This window comes from Nanorana parkeri, unplaced genomic scaffold (genome assembly GCF_000935625.1).
Source record: "Nanorana parkeri isolate BGI_ZX_2015 unplaced genomic scaffold, ASM93562v1 scaffold2105, whole genome shotgun sequence".
Lineage (NCBI taxonomy): Eukaryota > Metazoa > Chordata > Amphibia > Anura > Dicroglossidae > Nanorana > Nanorana parkeri.
Genome location: NW_017308373.1, coordinates 174,800 through 198,063, shown reverse-complemented (window position 1 = coordinate 198,063; position 23,264 = coordinate 174,800). Strand labels below are relative to the sequence as shown.

General features: G+C 42.1%; 1 protein-coding gene across 1 annotated transcript in view; it reads left to right on the top strand.

Annotated features, from left to right (window-relative positions):
• Positions 1-23,264, top strand: part of CHRNB4 (cholinergic receptor nicotinic beta 4 subunit) — a gene marked incomplete at its 5' end in the record, with an annotated part of 38,128 nt that overhangs the window by 4,078 nt on the left and 10,786 nt on the right. Inside the window, 3 exons of the mRNA XM_018572684.1 lie at positions 9,305-9,349; positions 15,413-15,522; positions 17,806-18,751. Coding sequence (XP_018428186.1) covers positions 9,305-9,349; positions 15,413-15,522; positions 17,806-18,751 — 1,101 coding nt within the window. The remainder of the gene's footprint in view (positions 1-9,304; positions 9,350-15,412; positions 15,523-17,805; positions 18,752-23,264) is intronic.

Sequence of the window (23,264 nt, the reverse complement as noted above, 5' to 3'; positions counted from 1 at the left end):
TTTGCAATAGCCAATAGTAAACTAGCATTGTACCCGCCCTCTGCTGCAGTTCTCCATCAGGTCCATCAGCAGAGGGCGGGTACAATGCTAGTTTACTATTGGCTATTGCAAATTGAAATAGCCAATAGGAATCTAGCAATGCATTCCAATGGGCAAAACATTTATTTTTATTTTTTGTATTCTGACGCAGCTCCGTGTCAGAATAAAGAAAAAAAAAAGAAAAAGCAGTGTTTCTCTCCTGGGCGGCCGGGAGCGGGAGACTCCCAGAGCGCCCGGGAGAGTTTTTTTTCTTTTTTTTTAGCCGGCAGCAGATAATAGAAAACTGTTGGGCGGAGCTAGCTGTCATTGCTAGCTCCGCACAAACGTTTTCTATTTCTATGCGAAGCAAGACGATGTACGGCTGATTTCAGCCTATTCACTTCAGATACCAGCCTGAAGTGAATAGCCGAACAGTGTTCAGCTCACTTCACTTCAGGTCGGTCATTCACTCGGCTGCCTACGGCAGCTTAGTGAATAGACCCCTTTGTGTCCTTGAAAAGCATTGCTATTATGCTATTTAACGGGTTGTTATCTGGGAACACTGGCCTGATGTTATAATGCAATTGTGAGTTAACCTGGTTATGTTGGATTCTAGTAAATGCTCTTTTCTGTGACAGATTGTATCTGTTTGCTGTCATGTTTTCTGTTCTGCTGTTTTTTGTTGTCTGTCACTGATTGTTACATTCTTGGCTTTACAAGTGACAGGAATCATTTGGTAACTACATGAAGAATTCTTAAAATAGAGTTTCTGTGTCACTGAGATGAAACCCCTGCAGCTTTTTTTATACAAAGTAACGGTTTGTGACATTTACACCCAGTGGGATTTAATCATCTCAAGGGTGGGTTGAAGTGTAAAGTTCAACTTTGTAAAAATGTACTTCATATACTGAATATCATTTTCATTTGCCTGTAACCCTCTACCCCCCCAAAAAAAGACTCTGAATGGGCTTCATGATCTTGTGTTCATTATGAGAGAATATTTCAGCCTCCAGGCTGTTGGAAAAGCAGGTTATTGAATAAATACATAAATAAATAAAATAGAGCCAATATCTGTACTTCCATTCCTTACAATGGAAGAACATCTAATATTAAAGGAGAACTATGAGGCGAGTGATTTTCACTCAACCGCATAGTTCGAGCCGACATGTGACAATGAAACTGTCACAGGTCGACTCAAAAAATTTGGAAGTGAGCGAACACATACCGTTGCTCGCTCACTTCTCGATCATGTCCCTGCAGTGACCGGTGACTGTCACTCACTGCTCCCTGCAGGGATTCCCCGCTCCGATCTTCCAGCGCTGACGGGCGGAACAGACAGGGGAGGGGGCGGGTACAGCTGGCTCTGCCTCTAGATAGGAAGAGCTAGCTGTCAATCACACAGCTGGGTGGATCTCGACAGTAATGTCGGGATCCATCCAGGCTCTGGCGGTCTCAGTATACCGCGAGCTGTAGCTCGCGATATACAGAGCTTTGAGTCACGGGAGGACGCTAGTTTATGTCCTCCCATGACCCTTAGGAGAACTATGGGGAAAAACACTTACCCCATAGTTCTCCTTTAAGCCATGTACCATCCTATATTGAACTTTGCATCTACCACTCTCCCTGTCACTCATACAATCCCACTTTAAACTTTCCATACCCCTCTCTTTGCATACTGCCACCACTTTCATTCCTATTACTCCTCATTCATTTTTATTGTCTCATACTTACTCTGCACAGCCAAGGGGTAAGGTCACTCTCTCCGCTAAACATTAAACATATCTGAAAAATATAAATATCCAAATTCTGATTTCTTCACTCCTCTCTTAATATGAATTCCCTACCTTTACTTCTCACTATTTGGGCATCTCTTCTTAAATTGTTTTTTCTTTACCCCCCCCCTCCGACCCACAATGTATATATTTCGCCCTCTCTCCTGCCCTCTCCCTATTACTGCACTCATCATCTCCTGCTCATTCTGAATCCACATGCTAGGTTTACCTCCAGGACACTGGGGCATGTTCACCCGTATAAAATGCCCTCTCATCTCACTTCACTTACCCTTCTGCTTCTCCTGACTTCAGGAGATATCTCCCCCAATCCTGCCCCCCTCTTTTCTAATACTCAACCTCCTAACCACCATTGCCTTTCCTCTGGCAGCAGCCCTAATCCACACAACCTGATTTCTATTCCCCTGCTTCCTAGAATCAGTCCTTCCTTCTCATGTGCCCTCTGGAATGCCCGCTATGTCTGTAACAAACTCACCGCTGTGCATGATCTTCTCCTCTCCAATTCCTTTAACATGCTAGCTGTTACTGAAACCTGACTTCAGGAATCTGACTCTGCCTCCCCTGCTGCCCTCTCCCATGGTGGCCTCCACTGGACACACTTACCCAGACCCAGTGGATGGAAAGGAGGTGGTGTGGGTATCCTTCTATCCCCACAATGCACTTTTCAAATTCTGCCTTCTCCTCTTTTGGAACCCACTGTATTCGCCTATTCTCTCCAATTTCTTTGAGGATTGCCGTTATATACCGGCCACCGGACCAGTATCTCGCTTTCTTGATGACTTCTCTGACTGGCTACCCTACTTTCTCTCCTCGGAAATACCCACTATCATTCTTGGTGACTTTAACATTGCTATTAACATTAACACTCCGGCTTCCACACAATTTCTTAACCTAACCTCTTCTTTTGATCTTACTCAATGGACACAGACTCCTACTCACTCTAAAGGTAACATACTTGATCTTGTTTTCTCCCACCTATGCACTCCTTGCAACCTCTCCAACAACCCTTTCCCCCTCTCAGACCACAACCTGGTCAGTTTCACAATCACCCTGTCTCCAACACAGACTCCCCCTACACGGCACACTGTGACCCGGAGAAACCTCCGCCACCTCGACCCTTCTCCACTCTGCTACTGACTCCCTCTATGACAAGATCTCACCCCTGTCCTGCCCTGACCTGGCTACTTCAGTTTTTACCAGCTCACTCTCATCCTCCCTAGACACCTTAGCCCCCCTCACTACATGCAGACTTAGACTACGTCCGCTACATCCATGGCAAACTGAAGTTACCAGACATCAAAAAAGACAAAGCCGCACTCTTGAGCGACTGTGGCAGAAAACTAGGTCTCTGCAAGACTTCACCCTGTACAAAGCTGCCCTCCTAAAATATAATTCCTCCCTCAGTGCTGCCGAACAAACTTATTTTGTCACTCTCATTAACACACTCTCATCCAAACCTCGTCAACTCTTTTCTACCTTCAAGTCTCTAATCTGTCCACCACCACCACCCACTAACTCATTCACTGCCCAGGACATTCATTTCAAAAACAAAATAGATACAATTCGGGATCAGATCGCCACTGTACAGTCAACTTCCCCTATTAATGTACCAGAACCACCATCGCACTTGTTACTTTTCTCTTTTGACCCCGTCACCACAGAGGAGGTTACAGAGCTTCTCTCTGACACCCACCTCACCACTTGTCCCCTAGACCCTGTTCCCTCAAAACTACTTTGGGCACCCTCTTCCTCTATCCTACACTCTCTTACTCACATTTTCAATCTTTCACTCTCTACTGGAATCTTTACTACCCCTCTGAAACATGCACTAGTCACCCCAATGCCCAAAAAACCCTCACTGGACTCTACCAACCTCAATCATTTCAGGCCTATCTCCTTACTCCCATTCACCTCTAAACTACTAGAAAGCCTTATCTACAACCGCCTGATTTGCCACCTCGCTAATAACAACCTTTTGGACCCCTTTCAGTCTGGCTTTTGCCCCATACACTCCACTGAAACCGCCCTCCTAAAACTTACCAATGACCTAATAACTGCTAAAAACAATGGCCACTATTCCTTACTCTTGCTATTAGACATTTCTGCTGCTTTTGACACTGTTGACCATCCACTGCTTCTCAAAAAACTCCACTCACTTGGTCTACAAGACTCTGCTCTCTCATGGTTCTCCTCCTACCTAGCTATGCGCTCGTTTAGTGTCACCTACAACTCCAACTCCTCCCCTTCTCTTCCTCTTTCTGTAGGGGTCCCCCAGGGCTCTGTCCTTGGACCCCTTCTCTTCTCTATCTACACCTCCTCCCTTAGTCAACTAATAACCTCACATGGCTTCCAATACCATCTCTATGCCAATGACACTCAAATGTATCTTTCCACTCCACTCTATCTACCCCCCCGCCCTTAGTCAACTAATAACCTCACATGGCTTCCAATACCATCTCTATGCCAATGACACTCAAATGTATCTTTCCACTCCACAACTCACCCCCTCAGTGTCCTTGCGTGTCACTAATCTACTAACTGACATATCAGTCTGGATGTCACAACATTTCTTATAACTCAACCTTTCAAAAACTGAGCTCTTGATATTTCCTCCCGCCCGTGCACCTTCCCCCAACATTTCGGTTGAGAGTGATAACACAACTATCCAGCCCTCCCCTCATGCCAAGGTCCTTGACTTGGACCTCACCTTTCTTCCCCACATCCAATTACTATCCAAATCTTGCCGCCTTCACCTTCGTAACATCTCCAAAACACGCCCCTTCCTCACCAATGAAGCCGCAAAACTACTCATTCACTCCCTTGTTATCTCTCGTCTTGACTATTGCAACTCCCTCCTCATTGGCCTTCCACTACACAGGCTATCCCCCTTCAGTCTATCATGAATGCAGCTGCTAGACTCATCCACCTGTCTGCATCCCCCCTCTGTCAATCCCTCCGCTGGCTTTCACTCGCCTAAAGGATAAAATTCAAAATATTAACATTCACTTATAAAGCCATCCAAAACTCTGCCCCCGGATATATCTCAAACCTTGTCTCAAAGTATCACCCTAACCGTCCCCTCCGCTCTTCCCAAGACCTCCTGCTTTCCAGCTCCCTCGTCAACTCCTCCCATACTCGCCTCCAGGACTTCTCTAGAGTCTCTCACATCCTCTGGAACTCTTTACCCCAACCTGTCCATCTGTCTCCCACCTTGACTGCCTTTAGGCGTTCCCTAAAGACTGATCTCTTCAGGGAAGCCTATCCCACCTCAACCTAACCACTGAACCTTCACGTTCTCAATTCATCACCACACAGCTACCTCCTCATGTATCACTTCCCCCTCCCCTTTTAGATTGTAAGCCCTCAGGGGTAGGGCCCTCCTTACCATCTTGTCTTGAATTGTATTGTGATTGTAATGTCTTCCTTATATTGTAAAGCGCTGCGCAAACTGTTGGCGCTATATAAATACTATGTAATAATAATAACACAGATGACTTTCTAAGGTCCTAAAAGGCACAAGCCACCTAGATTGGAACGTCAGATCCAAAAGGAGACGTACTCCATATTCAGTGAAGGGCTAACCACTGACATAAACATAGGTCGGTGATATAATGCCCATGTAAGGCTCCTTAACCCTTTTCTCAGCCATGCAGCAGATTAGGGCACTTTACCTGAGTGCTATACAGTTTATACATAGATTCCACATTTTGTTTACAGATATGCACACAGAAGAACATTCAATTATGCTCTATCCTCAAAATAGCTAGTTAACTCGCACATAATGAATGTACATGCAGTTTTGCTGGACTAATAGCTTTGCTATTTTTTTTTGTATGAATAGACCCCATAGTGTTATAAAAAGTTGTACAGGTACATAATCTGGTAAAACAAAGTAAGCACCGTTAGCGAACATTTCTTGGAAAGCCATAGTGTGAACCTATTTATTGAAGTATGTCCTTTATTAGTGTATTACTCTAAAACACAAATGACTGTATACTGACTCCAATATAGGGTGCATGCATTATGTTACAATGGCATTGTTACTATTTACATTATGTTCCCGCTAATAAGAGAGCAGTGAGAGCACACTGCTAGCATAATGTAGAGATTTACAAGGTAGTCGGGAAATGTGCACTTCATAAAAACAATGACGTGCTTTCAAATGCAATTAGGAGGTCTATTTGATTTTGTGTGCATTACAGTCATTATTAAATTTAACCATGAGATGTTCTCTGTCTCTGGCTACATGCTTCTGTGTAAATCTAAATTATAATAATTTTGTACTAACTTGTTTCTGTATTTGTGATGTGGATACCATACTCTATATAAGTGACCTTTCAGGAGACTAGAAGAAGCATTTTTGCTTTTGGAAAATTGGCAAAAGTAGGTTGTAAGGGATATATATAGTGATAATGAACCTTTGTAAACTATGTTCTTGGAAAGGGTTCTAGAAGAATGTGGCTCTATAAATGTATTGTTGAGGTTTTATCAAGCAACACAATCAGATGCCAAGTTATCATAAATCCAGCAACCTTTTATTTACCAAGACTGTGTCTATAATTCTAGATAGCTGAAAGTTACAGTTCTGCGGCCATCTGTACTTAATTCAGAATTATACTTGTAACAGGTTTCAGTATCAGTTTATAGGGGTTATGTTTTATATTGGAACTACTGATTTTATGGAGAACATTGGAAAACATCTGAACAGGACCTAAGCACAGCCAGAAGCAAGTGGAGCTTTGGCTCACTGCAAAAGCCGGAGTCCATCTAGGCTTCATTCATGTGTAAGAGGTGTGGTGAATTTTTTTAATGCCTTTTAGGCATGTTTTAGATATACCTGTATAAGCATTCATTCCTATGGAGGATGCATTTTAATTGAATCCATACCAAAGATGCAGCAAGCAGCAACGCAATAAAACATAGAAGTGTAAAGACCCCATAAATCAGTTTAAACCCATGATTGTTGCATCTTCAATATGAGGACAGTTGTACACTAAGGGGTCTATTCACAAAGCTGCCGAGGGCAGCCGAGTGAATGACCGATCAGAAGTGAAGTGAGCCGAACACTGTTCGGCTATTCACTTCAGGCTGGTACGGCTGATTTCAGCCGTACATCGGCTGAAATCAGCCGTACATCGGCTTGCTTCATGTGGCTTCGGATCAGCCGAACATGCTCAGCATGTTCGGCTGACCCGAAGTGCAGAAGGAGTTCGACTCAGCCGAAGCTACGGCCAGATCCTTCGGCAGCTTTGTGAATAGACCCCTAAAAGTGTGATAAAACCGGTAAGGAGAAGGGTCCTGCTTGCCTCTACGGTGATATTTATGCTTTTCACACCTGACTTTTGAACTTTTGATACAAATTATCTATTAATATATATTTCTGAATGTGACAATAAGGGGGTCTGAGTCTGAATATTAAAAATAGAATGTGTTTGTGCCCCAGTTCAGAGCACCTGCAGTCCTTCATTTAGTGATGTGACAAGCCCCCACCACATCCCACATTCCACAAAGAGATGCTCTGGCTGTGATCTTTTATTGCCCAGTCCGAGGGAAATTCAAACACATCTCTGCTAAGCCGTTTATGGCTGTCGTAAAAGGGCATGGCACCAGGTCCTCCATATATTAGAATTGGACAGTTTATATCAACAATCAGGTCTGGAGAGGGGTGACCTAGGTGACCCTCGCATTCTCTCTAAAAGTCATAAAACCTGAGGTTGAAAATCAAGTTACATTTTATTAATTTGGAATTTGGGCGGTGATAGGTAAAATAAAGGTTCATCCTCCGCCTGCGTTCCCGCCCCAGTCCGGCCTAGGGGCTAGCTTCGGGACACCCCCCAAAAGGGTCTTATAAAATACTCTGTGTTGGTAACTAGAGTGGCTCTTGTTTTAAACATCATCGAGGAACTAGAAGTCTGAACATCGCAGAAGAGTTCCCCTTTAATCTTTGGACATTATCTGCTGGAAGTCGGCTTGAAGGAGAGTCCGGCAGACTTCCACTTTTCTTCTTGAACTCTGAACTCTGTCAGAACTCACAATTCCAGGACTGTTGAGTATTCTTCTTTTATTCCCTTTTATTTTGCTGTTGTATATATATTGTGTCTCTTTTTATTAAATCTTTTTCTGTATATTTTCTGCACCGTTTCTTTTATCAAAGGACGATATTAAAAATCGTTAAGCTTATCTCTACGCTCTAAATACGAACTTAAAGTATCCTTGCTCTTTGAAGAGCGCTACTGTATAGTGACTCCTGTCAGATTCCTGTCTGAGAGGACAGCAGCATCACAGGCATTGTTTAAGTGTTTTGAATAGTCGCAGCATTTGCTGGGCACGGTTTGTATTCCGGAAAATACATGGTGGCAGTGGAAGTTTTGTGGGTAAAGGGTTAACTGCGGAGTTAACCAACCCTGGTGACGATCGCTCTCAGTCTGCTGGCCTGAGATTGTGTCCTGCGAGCTGGGAAATCTCTGCGCAGGGTGAGGCTGAGAGTGGTATCGCCACGTCCTTGTGACGCTCACGCTCGGTTCAGACTGGTGTATGGTCACGTGATATTGACGTACAGCGAGTCTGGGCTGGGCGTACGTCACACTGAATACCTTTGCAATATTTAGGTTGATTTACTAAAGGTGGATAGGCTGTTTAAGTTAGTAAAGTGTATTTCCACTGTGCAAGGGTATTTTACAGCTAGTGAGTGAGGTGATGTTAAAGTGCCACTAAACTCAGGAGTTAAATCTTAAAACTGCATTCAAGTACTTTAACTATTAACAAAAATGCTTCTTATTCGTGTATCATTCAGCTGTAGATCCTCAAATCATCTCTGAATTGGTGCTTACACTGTCCTTCCTTCTGATGTGTGGCTACCTTTGTTCCCCATGGTCCCTGTGTATGTTGTAAAGTAGCCACCACTCCAAGCTCATTCCCATGATGGACTACAATCTCAATACAAATGAGTAAATTAAACCTGACACTGCAGTCCATCACAGGTGTGAGCTTTGAGCGGTGGCTACTTTACAACACACACAAGGGACAATAGAGAACAAAAGTAGCCACCCTCCAGAAGCAAGGACAGTGTCAGCATGAATTTAGAGATGATTTGAGGTTCTACAGCTGAGTGAGACACAGATAGGATACATTTTGGTTAATAGTTAAGGTACTTGAATGCATTTTAAGGTTTAACTCCTGAGTTTAGTGTCACTTTAAGCTGGCTTCAATCATCCAGTTACATGCAAGTTAAACTCCTGTTTTTGTTTACTTTTCCTTGCATGTGATTGGGTATTTTATTGCAATGTTGCAATTTTCCCCATGTTTACTAGGCTAAATGAAAATTTCTATTCAAAGTGAAAATTCACTGTGCAAAATGAACATGCTGTACTCTTTTAGTAAATCAAGCCTACTCTGTTTATAATTCACATAAAGCACGTATTAACAAACATACAAGGTACAGCTGGTAATAACTGATAATGCGTGTATTCAATTAGTGTGTGTCTGCTTTGTTGCAGAATGAACGGGAGCAAATTATGACAACTAATGTGTGGCTCAAGCAGGCAAGTACAATTCTTTACCACATCTCTTAAAGGGTTATTCACAAAAGGGTGAAGAGTTTGGAGAAGGCAGGAGAAGTGAACAATCTAGGACAACATCGCTGATTTGGAAAAATTATCCAATTCAGCTCTCTTTCCAGTTCAGCTATGTTGTTCTAGATTGTTCACTTCTTCTGCCTTCTCCAAACTCTTCACCCTTTTGTGAATAACCCTGTTAGTATTTATATTTAGTTTATGTTTATAAACTGCTTCTCACAGTTGTGACCATTTAAAGACACAGAAAGTTATTTTACTTTGATTGTAAATAAATTAGAATGAATTGCAATTTATTTACAATCAAAGTAAACTGTACATGAAAATGGCCTTTTGTGTCTGTAACATTGTGCATTAAAGCTGAACTCTAGATATATAGTATTGTGCATACTTACATTGGTCCAGCTTGACCCAATGTAAATATGCATATGTCATACCTGATTGGCACACGGGGAACCTGTAAAGCACTGTAGTAGGAATAACCCCACAGAGGTCCCATATTCAGTGGCGGAACTACCAGGGTCGCAGAGGTCGCGGCCGCGTGGGGGGGGGCCTTCATGGGATTCTTGCATGGGTCCCTGAGGTCACTAGTTACGCCACTGCCCATATTCCATATGCAGCCTTAAAGATGAACTCCAAGTATAAAGTATTATGCTTGGCCCAATGTAAGTATGCAAATACCATGCCTGATTAGCCCATGGTGATTCTGTAATTAAGTAGTTACAGCTTTACAGTGCTCTTCAATGTCCTGTATGACGATTAGCCGAATGGCTTCCCCTCTGCTCTGAAAACACAATGGGGGAATTTATCAAAACTGGAGCAGACAAAATGTGGAGGAGATTTGCACTGCAGCCAATCAGCTTCTCTCTCTCATTTTCAAATCTTACCTGAACAAACTGAGGAGAGATGCTGATTGGTTGCCATGGGCAACTGCTCCATATTCTGTTTGCTCCAGTTTTGATATATTGCCCCCATTGGGTTGCTTCCTCAGCACAGCTGCAACTCAAGGAACACCTACAGGGTTATTCACAAAACTAGCTGAAGGATCAGCAGTAGCCGAAAGCCTCGCAACTGACAGCTAGGCTGAGCCAGCCGTAATCCCACGTCTGGCTCCGGTCAGTTGCAATGACTGATCAGTGTCCCCAGCTTACCTGGGTACACAATGACAACTTGGCAGGGCCGGCTGTGATCTCATGGCTGGCTCCGGCCAGTTGCAATGACAGATCTGCTAGACTCTAGCAGGTCCTGGCCAATAGGAAACAGTTGTCACTGCTAGCTCTGCCCATTTGTTTCTTACTTTTTTAATGTTTTGTTTCTTTATTCAATAATCTTTATTTTTTTTTTTCCTTTCTTCAATGATCTTTATTGCTTTTTTTTCTCCGTTTTTCAATGATCTTTATTAGGGATGTCCCGATACCACTTTTTCAGGACCAAGTACAAGTACTTCCCCTCATGTACTTGCCGATTACAATTACCGATACTTTTTCTTAAAGGGACAGGTGACTTTAAATAATCCATAGTACAACTACATGTTATGTACTATGGATCATGATTTAACCTATTCATGTTAGCAGGGGAGAATTGTAAATCTATTGCTGGAGTGTAGTGAAGGTGTGTACTGTATATATGTACTACATATACATTACACACGTCCAGTACACTATAGCAATAGATTTACAGCCAGCCCCGTCCCAGTTTGCCTCACTCACAGTTTCACTCCGATCCCTGTTGCCTCATGAGGTGCCTCTTGTAGTCGCCGCTGGGCAGGATCGCTGCATCGCGTCTCGGTGCTCAGCTTGTGGGAGGCGCTCACATTTCTGCCCTGCTAACATGAATAGGTTAAATCATGATCCATGGTACAATTACAGCACACACATCCCGTAGACTGCAGTAATAGAGTTACAATTCTGCCCTGCTAACATGAATAGGTTAAATCATGCTCCATAGTACATAATAGTAGATAACATGTAGTTGTACTACAGATCATTTAACCCACTCAGATTAGCAGGAGAGAATTGTAAATCTATTGCTGCAGTGCATTCTATATGTACTGTATGTGCACAGTACATATAGAATGCACTGCAGCAGTAGATCACAAAAAACTAAGCCCAGGCCCCGTCTTACTCACTGTTGCCTCGATCGCGTGCCTCACGATTTTCTTCACATGTGAGGACATCATCGGCGCTGAGCTGGAGAGGAGCATCACATCACTGCTGCTCCGGTGGGCGGCTCTCTGTGGAAGGAGCGGCACTATCTCGGGGGGGCCTCTTCTTCCTCTCTGGCCCCCCCTCCCCCAACAGGTGAAACGCCAGGGCCCGGTCGCAATCGCGACCACTGCGCCCCTGGTAGTGTCGCCAGTGCTGGAATTTGTAGTCCTGTACAGCTGGTGGTATTCTGCGTTCCTGTATAATCATTATACAGTTATGCAGAATACCACCAGCTATACATTTTACATAAAGTCAGCATACCACCCCCTCACAGTCTCCCATTTCCACCCCCCCTCCCAGCCATCACCCATAGGGGCTCACCTTCCTCCTGCAGAACCTCTTTCTTCTGAGTCCTTGGTGGCCAGTGGAGGGGAGGAGCACAGGAAAGGGTCCTCACAATGACCCAAACAGCAGGATGTTGTGGCCTGGCGGTGCCTGCAGAGACTGTACAGACACCGCCAGGCTAAACACTCCTTGCAGTGACAGGCATTTACAGAGCCACCTGTCCCATCCCTGCACAGCCGCCGCAGGGAACATACAGCTTTGACTGTCAGAATTTACTGCAGTTCAGTGTACTGACCCCACCTGGAGCTCCGCCCACAGCAGTGATGCGACGCTCCTCCGCACAGCCGGCCCAGGGGACCCCACCACAGAAGGTAAAGTAAAAACAAAAAAAATCAACGCAAGCATCGGGGGATTTTGACAAGTACAAGTACTTGTCAAAATGCCCTGTATCGGTGCCCGATTCCGATGCTAGCATCGGTATCGGGACATCCCTAATCTTTATTGTTTGTTTGTTTTTCAATTATTTTTATTTTTTTCATCTTTATTTTTTTTCTACTTTTCTTTTTTTCTCTCTACTTTTTGCACTGATTTTCTATTCTGCTTGGTACCACGGAGGTACCGAGCAGAATAGCTGAGCTGAATGCCGCTCGGCGGCATTCGGCTAGTCACTCACTGCCGTTCGGCCCCTATGAGAATAGGCCGAACGGCAGCGAGTAGCCTGCTTGAGGTTCACCTCAGCTGATCCAGATGTTGGATCAGCTGAGTCGAACTCCTGCACTTCGGCTCAGCTGAACATACTGAGCATGTTCGGCCGAACCGAATCCAGCCAAAGCAAGCCGTTGTACGGCTGAAATCAGCCGTACAAGCCTGAAGTGAATAGCCGAACAACGTTCAACTCACTTCACTTCGGGTCTTTATTCACTGCCGTCGGCAGCTTTGTGAAAAACCCTCCTAGTATTTTTATCAATGGATGCAAGGCATTCTCGAATTGGACAAGGGACACCACCCCTCGTCCAATAAGAGAATGTTTTGTGTTCACTGATAAAAATACTAGGCATTCTCCCACACAAAGGACTTCAAAAATATTTTGTGTAAAAATAGCTGTTTTTTTTTAATCAAAAAAGCAGCAACACAGAATAAAATCTGGGTCTTTTTCAAGTCAAAGCAGTACAGTACCTGTGTAGCTTGAAAAGGAGCTAGTGTGGGGTTAAAACATTGGCACCTTTATGCTGTGTTGCTGCTTTTTTGATTAAAAAATAATCCCAAACTATTTTTATACTAAATATTTTAAAGTTCTTGCTACAAAATCATATTTTGGGCATCTCTGTACTGCTAAACAAGGAAGCTATACCTAATTAGTGAAGTTTCCCTCCACAATTAAAGCTTAAACTATAAGGACTATGATTACATGCCAGCCTGTTGTCAAGCAGCACAGAGATGTAACCAATGAATCAGTGGTAGGATATAAGAACTACAAATACTAAAATCACATGTTAAACCATTGGTGGGCAACTCTGGCCCTCAGGCTGTGCTTTAACTACAAACCCCAACATGCCTCTGGGAGCCATGCCTGTGGCTGTCAGTCTTGCAGTGCCCATGGGACTTGTAGTTACACAACAGCTGCAGGGCTGGAGGTGCCCACCCCTGTGTTAAAGAGAAACTATAATGGCTTTTGGTCAAGGTAAATGTTATGGTTTTATATACTGTAACTACATGTTTATAAACTGCTCGTATACATGATTTTGTATTAATGTTATAAAATCTTTTTTTTTTTTTTTTACTAACATTTAATACAGAGTGTTTCTATAACATTTCAGTTGCAGAGTGTGCTGGGTTTATTTATATGAAAGGACAGCTCTTGCTAAGTTTACAGAGAATCCATGCAATCAGTATGAGGCAGGATAGTGCCTGCTCTAACTTATTCAGCTTTGTGAAGCTGAAAAAGAAACAATAAAATTGCAATTTTTAAGTTCTGAATATGATAAATAAATGTGTAAAAGTACACAACATTCCCTTTTAACAATTTTCAAATGAAAAATTAGAAACTGTTTGTGTCAGTCAGTACATACTGAAAACTAGAACCAGAATGACGACTTCCAAGTCCTTAATTACCATTTTAGCATAGTCTAGACCAGTGATGGCGAACCTTGGCACTCCAGCTGTTTTGGAACTACAAGTCCCATGAGGCATTGCAAGGCTCTGACAGCCACAGACATAACTCCCAGAGGCAGATGCATGTTGGGATATGTAGTTTTGGCACAGCTGGAGTGCCAAGGTTCGCCACCGCTGGTCTAGACTCAGTGGTCCTCAACCTCTGTAATCTCAGGACCCACATTCATCCTTGTTCATTAAGTCGCACTGAAACACACGGCATTGTGGTACCGCAGGTTCCGGTGCGTGCAATCAAACTGGGGGCATGAGGTGCATTTAGGGTGCCATTAAAATGGCAATGCCGGAAAGTGTGGGAGGTGCGATTGCATGGTACAGTTCAGTAAGCGCACAGGACCGTGTGATTAACGCACTGTACTAGTGTGAACGGGCCCTCAAAAATACTGACAGACACACACAACCACAGACACAATCTTACACACTCACAGGCATACTCATACACACATACACACTTTTCTTTTTTCTTTTTTTTAAAGATCCGCCCAGTCTCCCTACCTTACGAGAACTGGAGTGGGACCTCAGCCTGGGATCCAGTTGGGGCTGCTATGCTATGATGGAGCTCCATCCATATGTGCATTGCTTGTACTGCTCCCTTCCACACCCTGTAAAAGTGCCTGGAGCCAGAATATGACGTCACTTTGGTACAGGCACCTCTACAAGGCATGCGAGGGAAACACGGGGTTGCAACCCACTTTTGGGTCGCAACCCACCAGTTGAGAAACACGGGTCTAGAATGTTGGATGATTGAAGGTAAAGTGCAGTGAAGTGAGCCCATGTTTCCCTCACACATTCAATCATTTACGCGATATATACCTTTTTTTCTCAGTGCACTCAACATGATTAATTGTTTGATGTGATCATTTCACTCCACTTCACTGTTTGTGAATTTCCTTCTTTGAGTTTAAATGAATGCAACAAATTTTATTGTATATTTTTAAGGAAATTCCACTTGTGTTGTCAAAAAACACCACTTAATAGTTGTAATTTGATTCTCAGTAGAGCTCTTTATAGCCATCTCTGTTCTATATTGTATATGTACATTTTATTGTTCACTATTTCCCAGTTTGTAAGAACAGCTGACTCCTGTTCTGAATGACAGCTGTTATGTTGCCGAGTTAGTTAACTTCAAAGTCTCAAAATATCCAATTTAAAATCTTAACTGATTGAAGCAAGGAGTTACTCGGCTATGATTTGCTTGAATTAGCGTGTCATGGGGAAATTAGGAAACACTGAACTAAAGAATGACATTTAATTACTTCCAGCTTTAAAAAAATGATGAACAGAATATTTTACATGCTGTTTAATACTTATTATTCTCCACTTGCAAAAAAATGCTCTATTTCAAAAAAAGATTTCTGTGTCACATCTGTAGAAGTGGGAGGACTACCGGCTGGCCTGGAACCCAGAAGAATATGAAGGCATAACAAAGCTTCGTATCCCATCGCGAAAGATTTGGCTACCTGACCTTGTCCTCTATAATAAGTAATTAATTTATATTTTTTATTCATTTCATAAATGTGTCCAGTATGTTTAAAAAATAAGTCTGGAATTTAATATATGATGTTTTTCCAAATGTTGGAACTAGAGTAATCATTACCAAATTTTAAATTAATTTCTATTTTTTTCAATTCAGTTTTTTAGGTAGTGGGGGGTTTCTGGTTTCTGGTAGTAGAGAGTAAATAAAATAATGTATTTTCACCACAAGACTACCTGTGTGGCGAAAGAGCAAAGACAGCTCATGTCTGATGAGGCACAGCCTATATTGCAAGGATTTTATATGCAGAGATTTAGGTGCCTGGGCAGCAGTAAGTTGCTCCAGGTCTGTAAGCCAGAGACCCAGTATGTTAGTAAGGCACAGAGTGGCAAAATGCTTTTTTCTTTTTCTGATTTTGCTACTGTACATAGTGTATATAGTGTCTAAGGGGCCCATTCACAATGGGGAGCAGATATGGCTGTCCACTCTCTGCCACAGTGTGAAGCCATTGGTGTCCTATGGAGTTCTCACTGCATAATGCTACAGGGAACTCTATAGGGGTCTATTCACTAAGCTGCCGTAGGCAGCCGAGTGAATGACCGACCTAAAGCGAAGTGAGCCGAACGATGTTCAGCTATTCACTTCAGGCTGGTACGGCTGAAATACATTGTACGGCTGATTGTATAGAAAACGATTGTGCGGAGCTAGCAGTGACAGCTAGCTCCACCCAACTGTTTTCTATTGGCCAACGGTTCTGCTGCCGTCAAAAAAAATATTTTTTTTTTACCATAGGAAGGCATTGCCAGCTTCCTATTGGCTATTTCAATTTACAATAGCCAATAGCAAACTAGCTATTGTACCCGCCCTCTGCTGCTGTCAATCACTAGTGTGGACCTGATGGAGAACTGCAGCAGAGGGCGGGTACAATAGCTAGTTTGCTATTGGCTATTGCAAATTGAAATAGCCAATAGGAAGCTAGCAATGCATATCCTATTCTGACACGGCTCTGTCAGAATAAAAAAACTAGCCCTTCGGTTCTACTGGGGTCCTGGGGCCGAAGCTAGCCGAAGGATCGGCCGAAGCTACGGCTCTCTCCTCTGTACACAGAAGGAGGGTCCTTGTTTGGGTGTCAATGTCACAGCCAGCATGGCATGTATGCAACTATCCCATCGCACTCCAAACTGGAATCCCACTTGATGTATTCTGGTGGGTGCTGAAATGGCCTGCGGATGGCATAGCACAGATCAATGTATAAGGAAATAAGCCACCAGCCCACCAGAGGTCCACATTGTATATTTTGCCTGATAAAGGGGCTACACAAAAAATTGCAATAGTATGTGATACAATGTTCATCTGACGTCCAATAAAGACGGAAGAATACTGTGGACTTCTGGTGTGCTGGTGGCTTATTTCCTTATTTCCTTATACATCAGCATGCATGACAAGGACACTTACTATTGGCTGTTGACTATTGGGACATGGACAGCAGACTTAGGTAAGTATAAACAGCAAGAAACATGGATGAGAGTAGGGCAAGAGGTGGGAGGAGGTGCCAGTTTTTGCACAGAGATGGGGTTTAACTCGGTTTAAAATGTTTTAAGGTAAATTACAAATAAAAAAGGAAAACATATTCCATTACCATTTAAAATGCTGTTTGGTGTATTTACTTTCAGGCTGGACGCCTATAGAAAAAAGATTTTTAAATATCATATTCTGGTTACAGAGTAGGCTGTTCAAACTATAACAAGATAGAAGGGAATGCAGGCTACCGACAGTGTAAATCATATTTAATAGAATCAAAGAAGAATTTCCTAATTGTGGAATAAGAATGTATTAGAATTTAGGGTGTAATGGAGGATGACTTGCATCCTAATTCATACATACAATTTTCAGAGCTGTAGCCACTTAACTGGATTGTGAGAAGTCAGAGTGAAACTGAGCTATAATAGTGTCTGTATTGCACGTAGCAGCTGTCATTATTCAAGTGCAGTGTAAAACCGAAAGACGTCTAGTTGGTTTGGATTAATTTTACTCTGCATCTCTGATATTATCAAAAAAACATATTTAATACAAACTAGTAAACACAGAGAGTGAAACCAATATAGCCCTGATGAATGAATGAAATCCTTCACATTTGTAATAATAGTGTCTTGTCTGTGTTTAGAATTGTGGTCTAGCTATCCTTCTGATTGCATGAATATTTTATTATGTTATAATTCATGTTCACCAGAGAATTGTCTATTTTGTGTTATCTATCATCCCCTCTGATATGTTTTATTCTTTTTTGTCAGTGCTGATGGTACATATGAGGTCTCCCTGTTTACCAATGCAGTTGTAGCAAACAATGGCAGCATTGAATGGCTACCTCCAGCCATTTACAAAAGTGCATGCAAGATAGAAGTCAAACATTTCCCATTTGACCAACAGAACTGCACTTTGAAGTTCCGCTCGTGGACTTATGATTACACAGAAATCGACCTGGTTCTTGGTAAAGACTCGGCCTCTCAGGATGACTTTACACCAAGTGGTGAATGGGATATCATAAAACTGCCAGGAAGGAGAACAGTCAATCCACTTGATCCAAAATACATTGATGTAACTTATGATTTCATCATCAAAAGAAAGCCTCTCTTCTATACTATCAACTTGATCATACCTTGCATTCTTATTACTTCATTGGCAATACTTGTGTTTTATCTTCCATCAGACTGTGGACAGAAGATGACCTTGTGTATTTCGGTGTTATTAGCCTTGACTGTGTTTCTGCTTTTAATTTCCAAGATTGTTCCACCGACTTCACTTGAGGTCCCACTTATTGGAAAGTACCTGATGTTCACAATGGTTCTGGTGACATTTTCTATTGTCACTAGTGTTTGCGTCCTTAATGTCCACCACAGGTCTCCTAGTACGCACACAATGCCGATTTGGGTAAAGATCTGTTTTCTGGAAAAACTCCCAGTTTTCCTTTTCATGAGACGTCCAGAGAATAGCACATGCAGTCAGAAACTCCAGAGGAACACCCAGGGGGAGTCATGCAGAAACTCTGGCTACTTTGTAAATGTTGCTACCGCAAAGACAAATGATCAGAGATTTAATGAACAGCCTTCTAATGAGCAGCATAGAAACCAAGAATTCCGATACAGGCGTCCAAAAAAGTTCTCTCCACAAGTTCAAGAAGCTGTGGAGGGTGTAAAGTTTGTAGCCAATCACATGAAGAGTGATGATGAAGACGAAAGTGTAAGAGCTTTATTTATATGTTTGAAGATGATATTGCAGTAGACAGCAGAATGTGACCTATGACAACCCTATAATGGGCTACTAACCTGATTAAAGTGAAACTGACAAGTATTTGAAACTTTGCAAAGTAAATGTTCTGCCTTATAGAAGGTTCCCGAGTAGTCTGCTGTTATCTTTTTTTAAGAAACCCCTCTTCTCTACACCTCTCAGACTTAGTTTCTCATTGTTACTAGGAACCTGACCTACCTGAATTCTGGGCTAAGCTATACTCACCTGTCTCCCCTCACAGGATAGGGGGTGGCAGTTGGTCAGGGCTTAGCTGTGAAGTCAGGCAGGTATGCCATAGTCACAGAGTGATGTGGTATCAGACAAGTACACAGAGGTGGATTTTTGAATGAGTAAATGTAAGAGCAGACATTTTATTAGACCTCCTAATTTAGAGCAGAAATTTCTCATCACAATTTTTAAACAAATTAAAAACATATCATTTTAGCTTTTAACACAGGTAACGGGCTGGTGCCCACATTCAATTATTTTAAAATAAAATAAAATGAAATAACTTTGTACTAAAGTGTGAAATGATCCTGGGCCTGATTTACTGAGGTGGAAGTTAACCTACATGAACTCTAAACATAGTTTGCTGTATGTACATATATATGTGCACATCACTAACGGGTTCACTATAGAAAAGTAGACCCAAGATCACCGCACTTCACACTATAATAAATCATTATTTATCTGTCTGTGAGTTCATATAATCAGGGATCACTTAATATGGGACATTTTCAGTGAGCACACATTTGAGTTATAATTGCAATCCCATCTTTAACTTAAATAATTTTTTTTTACAATTTTACTCTTTCATAATTTTATTTGTGTATTAAATATAGAGATGTATAGAATAGCTGCCAGAAGGTGCTGTTGGTAGTTCAGTGCCAGACCCTGACTCTTTAGCTGTTTGGAAAATATATCAGCCACGTAGGGAGTGTATTGATTTAAAGAAGAACTATGGGGTTAAGGCTTTTCCCCATAGATCTCCGAAAGGTAACAGGAGGACACAAACTAGCATCCTCCCATTACCCAAAGCTCAGTATACCACGAGCTGCAGCTCGCGGTATACTGAGACGCCGCAGCTAAAACGATTTAAAAGAAAGCTCTATCTGTCCCCAAAAAAGGGTATAAAATTCATTTCAGTACAGCGCTGCATGACGGAATAAATGTCAGTCAAAGTACCGCAACGCTGAATACTGAAAAATGGCCTGGATGGGAAGGGGGTTTAACACCGCGGATGTCAACTGGTTAAAGATAGAAAAACATGTTTTTAGAAAATGATCACATATTGATAAGGTTATTTATATCTAACTGATCTTTTATTTTTCTGTTTTAAAAAGCATAGAAAGGGCTATACACTACTATTATTTTTTTTATTGATCAAAAAAGTAGCCAATATTCTTGACCACTGTGTTCACCATAGTGAAAAAGTCTCTAATGGGGACAGATCAGTCTGTGTGTCCATGGACAACTTAAAGAAGGGGCACTCAGTCAGGAGTGACCACAATAAGAAAGGCTTATGAAGATAAACCCCAAATAGCATTGACATTCTGTCTTTCTAGCTTTTTCAGCTAATAATATTATAAATGTAATTTATTATTGCTCCCTGTGTAGTATTTAAATACATTTTACAGATGCATTGTAAAGATCCATAAAAGTTTTTGAGTATCTGAATATTCTACATTTAGCAAGGCAGTTTAGATTTCTTAGCCTCCATTAATATATAGCGTTTGCTGCACGGCGCGAAAATGCTAAAATCTTTACAACTGCACGGAATCCGCTCATTTGCGGCTATTACTATAGCTGCGAACATGCGGAATCCGCCCCTGAAATCGCGCTAGGACTATTTTGCGGGATGCATGGTTTCGTACCGTGCAGTCCCCGCAATAGTCTGAACAATGCACATTAAAATGCATTGTTTTTCATGTTGAGAGCGGTTCCATGCATATTCATATGGCCGAAAACCGCTCATGTGTGAATGGAGCCTTACAGAAGAACTTGGGCAAATAAAAAAGTTACCCGTGCAGTAGGGCTACCCCCACACTGCAAGGGTTAAGTGCTAGTTTTGTCTAGGGGGCGCAAATAAAGCTGTTGTACTTACCTGACTGTGGCTCCTACTGCAGTCCCCCTCCGCTCCGGCTATGGCATGTTCCTCGTATCCTTACGTCTAATGCAGGTCAGTGGACCTGCATAAAACGTGAAGGCTTCAGCAGTCTGACGGAGCCCAGGTGAGAAGAGGCTGTGTGGAAAAGTATAGCAGCCTGGAGAGAGCCAGGATCAGGTAAGTTATTCTGCTTTATTCCAGCCCCTAGACCAAAATGAGCACTTAATCCTTGCAGTGCAGGGGTAGCCCCATCGTAAGCATAGGTTTTTTATTTGCCTGGAATTCTTCTTTAATGACCTGACACAAAGTTTTAGGGCTACACTAAATGGGGGTATTTAATCTTATACTACTGAGCTACTTAACCAGTTCTTGGCAATCACCTCATTTGCAGGAATTGCAGTATAGTAATTTAGGTGTGCTATAACTTAGGTTGAAGCCAACAAATGGTTAAATTGCTCACTATTATTTCATAAAAAATTGCCCTATAGTTTAGCCCTAAATTTGATTAAAGCAGACCTATGCTTAAACGTTAATAGTCTTTTCGGGATTAATAAACAGAGGGAGATAGAAGGACTAAAATACTTTCCCTGAGAGACAGATCCAAGTATTCTCTGGTAAGTGTGCTGGGAGCCAGGTAGGCTCCATGTCAGACAACTTTCTGCCTACACCCCCAGGACCGATCCATAGCATGTGAGGCAGAGCCAGAGAACGGCAACCCAGAGTTCTATAGAACAATGGGGATCCTGCCTATTTGGCAATTCTGGCTGCCGGGATTCAACATGCCCCATTTGTAGAGCAAGTAGCCCACCCCCTTATTCTCCTCTCCTAAAACGTTTGATTCCACTGTGGTCCCCACTTATGTACTTAGACAAGAGCTAAGGTTTTTTTAAATTATTATTATTATTATATACAGTATCTATCTATCTATCTATCTATCTATCTATCTATCTATCTATCTATATCTATCTATATCTATCTATATCTTTATAGATAGATATAGATAGATATATATACCAATAATTATGTAGTGCAAGAGCATTTACAATTCTATATAACTAAAATTGAGATAAGCCCTAGTTGTTGAATAATCTAAGAAAGATTAAACAGAGGTTATACAATCAGAATCCTATTATTCTGGATCATTCCTTTGCTTTATCACAGATTATAAGATTAGGGCCATAACCTCTAGAGGGCTTTCAGATATGTATGCATGATCCAGCTGCCCTAAAATCTGGCTTTCAGCCCACTGTGATATCAGTATGCAAGCTTTCCTCAGTTGAGCGTGCATGTTTATGCTGTGGAGTTGGGAGCTGCCTAGCTCATCAAGAATGAAGGAATTATATTTGTTCCAAAAAGCACAATTGCTGTTTATTTTCCAGCCTGCCGGCACATCTGAAAGTATCACCTTCTGCCCATAAACGTGATTTTTGCCCACTGTAGCTGAAATCATCCAGGGTTTTTCAGAACTAGGTAGCTAGAATCAGTGGCACTAAAAAGTAGATTAACTATGCAGGCAGCCTGGGTTCCTTGTGTCTTTTATGTCAGAAATGTTCAGGGGACAATGCACCCTAATTCTAGTAAAATGTGCAGGCTTTGATTTTCACCTAGGATCATTGGTGGACCAACAAACAATTAAATTTCCGTCCTGGAGTTTCTCTTATGGACTTGATTTAATAAAGTACTTGCAGCAGCTGCATGTCATTGGTATATCTCACACGGCATTACCTCTAGGTAAACTGTCTCATGATTCATTATTCACATGGGAGTTTTCACATGCTTGTTAATGTAGGCAGAAACAAGTAATAATGTCCCTAACAGTTACAATTGATTTTAACTTTAAATGAATAATGAGTGGTGTGTTTGGCACTACCAACAATGCATTCCCCCTCCAAACTTCCCCATGATAAAATACCTTCAGGAGCTTTAGGGCTTGTATCAATGGGCAAATGCAGCATGCATTTGAGATCAGCTTAACATGCTTATAAGATCATTCATAGGGGAATTTGAGATGCACCTGCAGTTGACCTCCTTCTGACCCGTCTTTGATTTCATTCTAAGCCGCATCAAACGTCTTCAAGCTGCTTTTGCATCCACATTGACTTTTATGGGGAGAGAGGTAGGTCTGACATGAACAAAAGGCCATTGACACAGGCACTGTTTGTACTGTTTGTACAATTTTCAACCTCACCAGGACTGACATGAAGGCACCACAACCCTCCCAGTCCTCATTCTCCAGTTGAGTATATTCCAGCACAACCCTCCCTATCCTCACCTCCCCTCAAAATATACTATACATATTATGCTTAACAAAATACTGATAATGCAACTTATTGACAACTTTATTGAAACCATGCCACA